Raw genomic sequence first — 10,632 nt, 5'->3', positions numbered from 1 at the left:
TGAAGGTAACCATCACTGGTAAAAGCTTGAAGATTTACAAAACAGTGGGCTTCGTTACTAGTCTACAATCATCATATAATTATATGTACACAAGAAGAAGAAGCCTCTAGCTGTTGAAAGGATCCAACAACCTATACAAAATTGGGTTGGTAGCCCTAAAAGACTAAACAAGCTTCAAAATAAGTAATCTCATGTGAAAAGCATTTTGAGGTCTTGAATCCTAGCATTCCGAACTTCATCGTCGGTGAGGGCACCCGATATCATCATTTGTTTCCTTGCTTGTACTTTTTGCAAACGATCTTCCACTGTGTCCTGTTCACAATGCACACAACCCTTACCGTAAGTTAATCAAAATACGGAAGGAAGAAAAGCAAGACAACAAAAAACGTGCAAATTTGAACCAAACCAAGAGTTTTTTTCAAGATTGCCTCAACAAAAGGATAAGGTTAGACTACTTGTGAAAAACGTGAGAAAATGGCTTTTCCGCCCATCTATAAAAAAATATCAAAACAATAAAATAGTGATAGATGCTTGATGTTTAACAGCTCCAAGCACTTCAGTGGTTGAGCAATATCAAAGGATGCATAGCAAATTAAAATAATTAAGAGGCATAACATTTGGTAGGAAAAACGGGTGAAAAGAAAGAAAATGCATGCTTCTTATCATTAAGTGGCGCCGTCTGGCAAAAAGAAAAAAGGGAACTTTGAATATTCCAAATCTGATCCGAAACATTTGACCATTGGAAGTCGGCAATACGGGTATTATCTTTGGTTATGTTATTAGTTCTAAGCAAAGTTGAGAAAATGAATTGGCTAACCTTCACAATGAATCTTCTGACAATTACACTTCGTTTTTGTCCTATGCGATGAATTCTCATTATTGCTTGCTCTTCAACTGCAGGATTCCACCATGGATCCTACATTTACAATACAAAGATTTAACACAAGATTGAAGTCCCACAGGATAGGGTGAGAAGGAAAACATAGCGTTACCATAATGAAAACATTTGATGCTGCAGTTAAGTTCAGTCCAACGCCACCAGCCTTTAGTGACATCAACAAAACCTGAAATAAAGAAACGAAGTAGTGATTGAGTGGTAATATTTTTCACGTTAAATGATAAATAATCCAAATTGACATCGCTTACCCTTTTCTCTGTTGTCTCATTGAATTCATCCAGAACTCTCTCCCTCTGTTTCTGAGTCAATTTCCCATCATATCTCAAAAAGCCAATTCCTCTCCTCCTTAATGGATTCTCCAACAGATCAAAAAATGAAGTCCACTGACTGAAGACAATACTCTTTTCACTTGAGGATGAGTTCAGAATACGTTGCAGGAATTCCAGTAGCTTTGAAACCTTTGAAGACTCTGTCACATTGTTCTTAATATCGACCTTGAATGGGCTTTCAGATGGACAAGTAATCAGATCGTCTTTCTGGAGCAATTGACGACAGATTGGACATTTGCCACCCGCTGAGGTGCCCCAGCAACTGAATATACATTCTCTACAAAATTTATGGGCACATGGTGTAAACACAGGATCTTCCGGAGATTCCATACATAAAGAGCATTCTACGGTGTCACCCTTTTGAATATGCTCCAAAACCTCGTCAATGTATGCACGAGGTTGGATAGAGTGCGAAGAAGAGACAGAATGTAGAAGCAATCTACTTGCAAGTTTGTTCAACTCTGCATGTTGAAGATCGTTTTGATTGCTTTCCCCGGGGGATTCAGTATTAGACTGAAGGAATCTTCTTGCGAGTCTGGTCAAGTCTGCATATTTCTGGGAATCGCTTCCGCTTCATATACGAGGCAAATTCATGTTAGAGGCGGAAGAAATGGGAGGGAAACATGTAAGAATAGTTAAATGTGTTTGCCACACCTACCACATAACCAAAAATGGATGGTTACAACACCGTCTCAACTGCATTAGTAGATCAAGGATATTCGCATAATGGTGAAGAACCTTGCCTTGTGCAACATACTGATCAAATTGACCCTGTTTGCATATGGATAAGTTCAAGTTAACATGCCAAACAAAAATCAAAACCAACAGAAATCCTAAAGAGGATAATGGATTTCTAGAAAAAGCAATGTTTCAGAACAGTTACAATTAACGGATTTACTTTATATAAAATGATAAAAGTGAAACAAATTGTTATTTAGAACTAAATATCAGAAGCTGTGGCATAAAACTTACTTTAGATCTCACAAAAAGGGCTTCATAGAAGTCCCGTTCAGATTCTGTCTGTTGACACTCGATCAATTTAATATCAATTGGTGGAAGGAAAAGTATAGGCCTGAAAAAACATAAACGACATAGATATTGTGATTAAAATATATAGATTTGTGCTGTAAAAGAAGACACAATTCAAGTGAAGTGAGAATGACTACCTTCCTTCCTTATCCTTCGATTCCTTCGTTCTTCTTAGCATTATCATCCTCAAAATGGCCTTGACCAATTTCAGGGATCTTGGATCACCATTCTCATAAGGCCTTTGAACTAACTTGTGCCACCTATTACAGATGTTTACGACAAAAAATAAGTACTAGCTCGCAATAAAAGTTTTCTTCTAAAAAATTGAACAAATTTACAAGTTAGCATCACATTCTTCCATACCATGCCCAGTTGCACCAAGGTTCAACACGCAAGAAACACAAGAGACTGTATAGGTCTTCCAAGCTATTCTGCAATATAGAACATCACATTTCACAGAGGTGCCGAAAGGTGAGTTCCTTTGCTGAATATACGATACCTTTATTCTAATAATTAAGTACTACAATACAGATGAAAGAAACATTTTTGTGTGAAAATATTGGAAATTTCATTGTGCATGTGGTATTGTTTATCCTTGCAACTATAATGTGATTACACATAAATGTTCACCTAAAAACTAAAAAATACTAGCCTGAAGTGGAGTTCCAGTAAGACACCAGCGGCTGTATGAGGACAGAGTAAAAGCAGCCTGGGCACTCAGAGTTCTATGGGCTTTTATATTATGAGCTTCGTCTAGCACCACCCTGTACCAATGGACCCTGTGATAGATGCTATTCTCTCCATCCTGGATTCAAAAGTCCGGGACCCCATAATGAAGAAGCTTCACTACGCAAATGGAAAAGAGAAAATATAAAGGAATATTTCCTTACATTTTTGTAAGCAGCTGATAGGACACCATACGTTGTTAAGACAACATCATGCCCTGAGATCAACAAGGGATCATTGGTTCTTCCACCACCATAATGAACAAATATGGATATACTATCTGGCTTTGAATGTGTTTCAAGTTCATCCTGGTAAGTTTAAATACTTGTGAGCTACCTTGCCAATTATAGAATATTAATGTCATTTGGACTATCAATTATAGAATATTACTATGTCATTTGGACTATCAATTATAGAATATTAGTATGTAATTTGGATTATCAAAAGAAGAGGCAAAATTGTTTTTCAATTTGGTATAATATAAAGGAACTCACCTTCCATTGACTTAACAAAGCCATGGGACAAACAATAAGAGTTCCACCCTCCACTTTATGCAAGGTGTTACCATTCATCCCTTTTTTTGCGATAATATTATCATCTCCATTCTCTACATCCTTGTTTTCTGAGTTGCCCCTGCCTGGGTTACTGAGTATCAGAGCAATTGTCATAACAGTCTTACCAAGTCCCATTGCATCAGCTAGAATCTAAAACCAAAGATGAATAAATAAATAAAAACAAATTACGTAAACATGTAAACTGATGTAGTCTTTTGAAAATTGATGGTCTCAAACAAACTCACTCCTCCTCTTGCCATCAGCGTTGACTTCGGGAATTTTTTCGAAGCCTCTCCAGTAAAGATGTTCACATAAATTGTCCTTCTGTTAAAAAGCGTGTAAGGTTAAATTGCATACTGATATTGGGGGCAAAACTTCTTTCTGTTTGTTGAATCATCTACTATAAGTACATACCCCTTGCATATAGTGTAGGCTGACCAGCAGGGATGCAAATTTCTCTCTGCACTCCCAACATCCATTCCTTTCTCAATTTCCGACATCCAAAACAAGGCTTGCTTCTGGTAAGGCTTTAGCTTACACACAAGTGCCTTTGGGGCTTCCTTCTCCTAAAGACATACAAGATGCAAAAAGGTTGATGACAAGTGACGCTAGAGATAAGTTTGAAACACTAGTAAGTTCATTACCTTTAGGTCATAGATTTCTCCAGCTCCAACAAGTTTATTTAATGCTGATTCTGAAAGAGCTTGTTCATCATTATTTTGCTCTGGAAAGGGCTCACCACCCTTTCTTCGCTTGATCAGAGGCAATGCTGCAGCTTCATCTGGATCAGCCTGTAAGCATCAACAGCATCGTTAGGCCTCTCTGAATAAAGAGGTTGCTTACAGAATCAGGAAACATTTACGATAAAGACATGAAATACAAAATCTTAGACATCAACATTATGAAACCTATAATCTATTAGAAGGGTCGGGAAGGAAAATAGTAGCACATACCTTTGGATAGAGAAATCGCTTCCGAGAATCTATATCCTCAGGAGTGAATTCTGCCTAGTTGAATGTAACAACCACCCATTACAAATACAACATTGAGAAACAAAAAAAAAATTACGAAAAGAAAGGAGGTATCGATTACCTTCTGACTTGGCTTGATCTCTAGCATTTTCAATAGGGAAAGAAGTGGATAAACAGTATCATCAATTTTACCACAAGCCTCTAGCCTCCAAGCGGTATCAACACGCTCAGCAAATACAGAGTGGTGAATATAAAAGCTGCCAAAAATTATAATTTGTTAGATTCACTAATGAGCTGACACAACAAAATTTAAACTTACAAAACCAAATGAACACAAAACAAAAAGTTCCCATTAACATCTTCTGAATCAACGGACAGAGCTATAAAATTATACCTCACTAACAACATAATCTCTTGCATCATTTGCAGTTTTTCTGGTGCAGCAATGCACCGGGCCCGAACCTTAACCTTTCCAGATTGCATTAGCGGAATCACAATCTTTGCCCATTCCATTGGCATCCTCCCAACCTAATGCCAAATTCAACAAGACAAAGCACCATCAAACCTATCTCTTAAAGACTCATAAACTCAAATTCAACATACATACTTACACATGCATATATTCTTTGCTGTTTCCCAAATGTATCCTCAACCAAAAACAATCTTGTTCAAGACACTATTAATACTAATACCTTCCCAAGCAAAGGTTCGGACATTAGTTCATCACATTACAAGAATTAGCTCTTTCCATTGGCTCAACCTTCATCAGTAACATAAATGCATCCATTCATTCACGCCAATATACATATATGCATACATAGATACATACACTACACACATACTGAACACATTCATACATTCTTTGTTGTTTCTCAAATATATCCTCACTCACAACCAAAGTCTTTTAAGAGACCAAATGTGGACAACCCTCCAAGAAAATATTTGAACCTTAGTTCATCGCAATATCAAAACCAGCCATTGCCATTAGAACTAACATGCATGAATCTCACACGCACACATAATATACACATGCACCATGTACGCTTGCATACATTCAAGTCCACCCAATGTATTATTAGACCTAAAGCAAATGTTGATGAAAAGTCTTTATAAAATTAATAAAGGTAACAGAAAAATCAGAAGTCTTATTAAAAATAAAAAAGAATTATTTTCTCCACCAATGTCAAAACTCTATTTATAAATAAAAAATAAAAATAAAAATAAAACACACACACACACTTTATTTATCACTATACTAAATCAACTAATAATTTAACTTGTATAAAAATACCAACAAATATGCATACACTTCCCTACCTAAATGTATATGTTTATATATGTATATACATTTACATCCCACATACGCAACAACGTACATACATATATGTATGCACGTGCAGATAACATGAATGATTAATTTTCCAAAACCCTATCCCGAGTTTGGATACAACTTAAAAGAACTTTTGAGTCTCTATAAGAAAATACTACTTATTTTCGGTAGAAAAATTCTCAAAAGAGTTTATAACTTGTATATAAACACAACTTAAATCACAAATAATCAATGCCAATAGTTACCTCTCCGGAACGCTTGGTTGAGATGCGAACGATCCACCGAAACTTGGTAGAGTGCATGGGAAGAGGAAAGTTGAAATGAACGATTTCATTGTCCACCAATCTCATAACTCCCCTGGCCGTCGAAACCGCAACCTCAACCTTTCTCTCCACCAACGACCACCCAGCCTCTTCCGGAAACTCCCCATCCTCCACATTCGGAACCTTCCTCTTTTCCGGAACCCCACGCACCTCCACCACCTCCACGTCATCGGTAACCACTTCTCTCTCCACCGGTCGAACCGGTCGCGCTTCTCCCTCCACCGGTCGAACCGGTCGCGCTTCTTTCGCCACCGGCTGAACCGGTGACGACTCCACTTCCTCTCCCTCCTCCTCTTCTTCCACCTCCACCACCGGCGCCATGGACTTCAGAGCCTCCTCTTCGGTCGCCACCTTCGCCTTCGTCGCCTTCAGAAACTCGTCGAACGAAAACCCCTGCCGTTGCTGCGGCTGAGCGACGTCGAAGCCGGTTTCGCCTTGTCCTTCTTCTTCGTGCGGCGGCGGCGGCGGTGGTTCAGCGAGGACGCGCGCGCCGCCGGTGCTGGTGGCGGAGCGGACCACCGTGAGAGGCTGCGCGGCGATGACGGCTCTTCCGTGCCGGTAGAGATACTTGTGTAACGTTCCCGGCGGTGGTGACGTTATGGAAACTTCTTCTTCAGCCATAGATTGGAAAATAATAATATTAAAAAAATAAAAAGAAATTAGATGAATGTAGAAAATGAAGAGTGGAGAAAGTGGGAGGGTTTGGGTTTATAAGGGTTTTAGGAAGCGCGGTTTTTTTCAGAGAGTGAGAATGGCGCGAAATCCTTTTAACCTTGCCGCTGTTATTTTTTTTTTTTTTTTTTTTTTTGGCTCTGCTAATTAATTTTTTTTAAAACTTTTAATTTTAAGTATTACGTTTAATGTATTGATTACTTTGTAAACATAATAAATTTTTGTTTATATGAATTAAAATGTTATTATTGTAAAATAAATTCAATTAATTATGTATCATTTTATAGATATTTTTTTAATTACTATTTTAGCTTTTATAATTTCGGAACTTTATGTTTTAGTTTTTATACATAAAAATATTTATTTTAATTTTTATGCATATTATTTTTATATTATTTTAGTTCTCATGATTTTATAGATTTATTTTTAATCTTTATAATAATAAATAACAAAGACTAGAATAAAATAAATAATAAATAAGATAATGAATTACAGAATTATAATACAAAGTTTATGATATTATAGAAAAAATTATTAAACGTTAAGATAATTATATAAAAATTAATAAGCTTACTTGACAATCTTCCGTTTGAAAAATAATGCAAAGCATTTTAGCTATCAATATATTTGAATTTGATTTTTATTTATGTTTACAAGAATTAAAAATGTATTTAAATTTAAAAATTAAGAATATAGTCTTAAAAACTGGCTTCAATTTTCATAAATAAAAAAATAAATATAAATTAATATTAACAATTTGGCACCAAATTGAAAGAATAATTCACGGAATGTCTTGCTTTTAGTTTTGCACGGGAAAAAGGGTAAGAGATCAATTTCAATCCCGGATTTTATTTATATGTATTAATGATTAATTATTATTATGTATAAATATTTAGCATTGTTACCGTAAGTAATTTGGCGCCAAGGGTGAAATAGGAAATCAAAGAAATGCAGTGGTGGTAATTCGGGAATCGGGATAGACATAAGTTATTAATTTCATGTTTTACCTTCATATTGAATCTCCAGAATAAAGAAACCAGAGATATTACTTACTGTAATTTACGGAGACGATTTTATAATCGATTGGGTAAGTGTTTGAGAGTACATTGAAAAATCTCCGTGAACTTCTTGTTAGGCGATAACTTTGTAGAGTCAGGTATATGCAAAAAATAAACATTTCAACACTTAGGCTATGATGTGCTCAAATATTAAAGATCAACAATAAATGAATAATAAATTTATTTTAATTTGTATAATTATTTACATCAATTATAATAGACTTAAATTTGGTGGATTTTATTTTATAATTACTAATTTGATAATACGATTATTAATGATGAATTAATCTTTTAATTTAGTTTATTCTCTTTATTAGTTGAGTAATTTGTAATTTTTATATCATAATGGTATCGATCCATCTTGACCTGCTTGTCAACTGAAAGTGCTGAAGTTGTTCTAAATAGGAAATGTGTGTAAGGATAAGCCCATTATGGATCATTTATGCACACGATAAACTCATATAGTATTGATGTTAGAGTTGTTTCGGTCACTGAAATAATTGAAACTGAGATAATAAGAGCATTTCTAGTGAGGGTGCTTATAGTGTATTTTAAAAATAAGTAGTGGTGCTTACAAGAAATTTCTAATGGAGTGATCTTACTTGGCAAGAGAAATTCCAATTTTTTTAGCTTTATTGTTTGGAGAAAGAACGATGCTTAGCACTATGAAATGTGAAATGGAGAGGTGTGATTGGTACAAAAATCACAGAAGCTCCACTCGCACCAGCACCAGCAACACCACGGAGATCCACTCGCACCAGCACCAGCAACACCACGGAGATCCACTCGCACCAGCACCAGCAACACCGCGGAGATCCACTCACACCAGCACCAGCCACCTCGTCTCCGTCGAGCTCCTCGGCTCCGTCTGATCCATTCGCACCAGCACCAGCCACCATGGAGCTCCACTCACACCAGCACAGCTCACCTCTGACGAAGGGACGCTCGTCGCCAACCTCGCGCCGGGTCAGATCCACCGCCCCCAAACCGTCTCATCGTCTCCCCCAACTTGCCATCAGAGCCACATGTAAAGCTTGATGGCATGGGAAGGGTTATGTTTGAAGTTATGTTTGGTTATGTGTGACCGTCCGCTGAGAGAGAATGAGGGAACGAGAGAGTGAGCGAAAGAAAAGTAAGACATTGAGAGACATCCGGAGAAAAAAAAAAAAAAAAGACGTTACAAAAGTAGCCGTTGAGAGTGTAGTATGAGTTGTAAAAAGTAGAGGTACTTATAAGCAATTTCTATTGGAGTAAAAATTGTAAAATTATAGCATGAATTGCTTATGAATAACGTGGTACAATGAGACCCATTTAAAGTGGTTGGAAGTTACTTATAAGCAACTATCATTGTTGATGCTCTAATACGATATATTATCTTCAATCAAAGTGTTGTTGTCGACTACTCGACGATGGAAGCAGCTAAAGGAAAGGCCAAAATATGTTCCCTGATCCCTCTCTAAAATAGATTATTAACTTAACTTTGAGCATAACAAATCGATAAATAATAAAGTGTTAAAAATATAATTATTTATAAATAATTTTTATTATATGTATAAGTGATTGTAATTAAAACAATTATTTATTTAAGTAAGTTTATTAAAAGGTGTTTTTAAAATATTTAAAGCGACCACGGTATAGGGGCAAGGTCGAGTTATACCGATTATAAAGCGACCACGGTATAAGGGCAAGGTCGAGCTATACCGATTATAAAGCGACCACGGTATAAGGGTCAGGTCGACCTATATCGATTACAAGTGGCCAATTTGAGTAAAGTACGAAGTCGGGAACTTAGTTCCTAACCGAATACTATGCTTCCTTGTTTAAGTGGCAAAGTCTGAGAAACCATTATCGTGTTGTAGATTGATATCCAAATGTGTTCTATTGTCGGTTTGGTAGGACCTAGCCACTTAGACTACTTACTATGTTATAGGAGATCTCCGAGTCGAAATGTGTGACGACGCATAAATTGTTAATGAGTTGATTTGTTGTTGATGAGTAGTACATACGTTGTTGTGTTGTTAACCTGTAATTGTGTTGTATGTTGACCTTGTTGAGGATGATGATAGTGTTATTATGTTGTAAGTTGCTTATTTATTTACAAGTTGTGTGTTAATCCATGATATTGTTGAAGCTAGTTTAAATTAAGTTGATAAGATTGCTATATGCCATGTGTTGAAAAGATATTACTTTATGATGATTGAGTTGTAAATTATGAGTTGAGCTAATAAGCTGTTGAGTTGATTGTGTTTAAAGTTGAAATGATGTTTAGATGTATAGTTGTTATGTTGCATAAAAAAAATATTATGAGTTGTTTATTGTCTTTAGTTTACCCTTGCATGTTTCCATGTGGTTTGGACTGCGATGATCATACGTTGTATGGGAGCAGGGCAAGGATAGACTGGAGATAGCTGCTAGAAGCCACAGGAGGTGCCTGGAGAGGGATATTTTTTTTGTAGGCTACCTTGTAGTAACATATTTTGTTGTATATAACTAGTTGACGTTGGTTGCTTGATTAACAACTTGTGTTGTAAATACTTATTCTACTATTATATATATATATATATATATTTAAGTAGGGTGTAGTGTTGTTCGTAGTGTGACGGTCATGGCAGGTCGTTACATTCCCTGATCCCTCTCTAAAATAGATTATTAACTTAACTTTGAGCATAACAAATTGATAAATAATAAAGTGCTAAAATTATATTTATTTATAAATAATTGTTTATTATATGTATAAGTGAT

General features: G+C 36.1%; 1 protein-coding gene and 1 long non-coding RNA gene across 2 annotated transcripts; one reads left to right on the top strand and one right to left on the bottom strand.

The window, feature by feature from the left end:
- On the bottom strand, positions 1–6,781 carry LOC109804750 (DNA repair protein RAD5B). The gene is made up of 18 exons (XM_083060443.1): positions 6,083–6,781; positions 4,902–5,035; positions 4,629–4,764; positions 4,490–4,543; positions 4,181–4,327; positions 3,951–4,102; positions 3,782–3,860; positions 3,477–3,686; positions 3,147–3,290; positions 2,909–3,061; positions 2,620–2,687; positions 2,394–2,516; positions 2,200–2,299; positions 1,886–1,998; positions 1,147–1,798; positions 993–1,064; positions 818–916; positions 1–312 (listed from the first exon to the last, which is right to left on the bottom strand). The coding sequence occupies exons 1-18, from the start codon at positions 6,779–6,781 to the stop codon at positions 190–192; spliced, it is 3,258 nt and encodes a 1,085-aa protein (XP_082916569.1). The 3' UTR covers positions 1–189.
- On the top strand, positions 955–3,451 carry LOC145949683 (uncharacterized). Its single transcript, XR_014428076.1, has 2 exons — positions 955–1,096; positions 1,180–3,451. It is a non-coding gene; the product is annotated as an uncharacterized LOC145949683 (long non-coding RNA).
- Positions 6,782–10,632: the final 3,851 nt, after the last annotated feature.

This window comes from Cajanus cajan, chromosome 7, assembly GCF_000230855.2.
Source record: "Cajanus cajan strain Asha chromosome 7, NIPB_CcT2T_4, whole genome shotgun sequence".
NCBI classification, from domain to species: domain Eukaryota; kingdom Viridiplantae; phylum Streptophyta; class Magnoliopsida; order Fabales; family Fabaceae; genus Cajanus; species Cajanus cajan.
This window is presented reverse-complemented; position numbering and strand designations above follow the sequence as displayed.

Bases quoted from the DNA above. Each gene is read 5' to 3' on its own strand.
- LOC109804750 (XM_083060443.1), bottom strand. From the start codon at position 6,781: ATGGCTGAAGAAGAAGTTTCCATAACGTCACCACCGCCGGGAACGTTA. The intron at 3,062-3,146 runs GTAAGGAAATAT...TTTTGAATCCAG, and splicing joins TATCAGCTGCTTACAAAAAT to GATGGAGAGAATAGCATCTA. The intron at 313-817 runs GTTAGCCAATTC...CATTGTGAACAG, and splicing joins TCAGAAGATTCATTGTGAAG to GACACAGTGGAAGATCGTTT.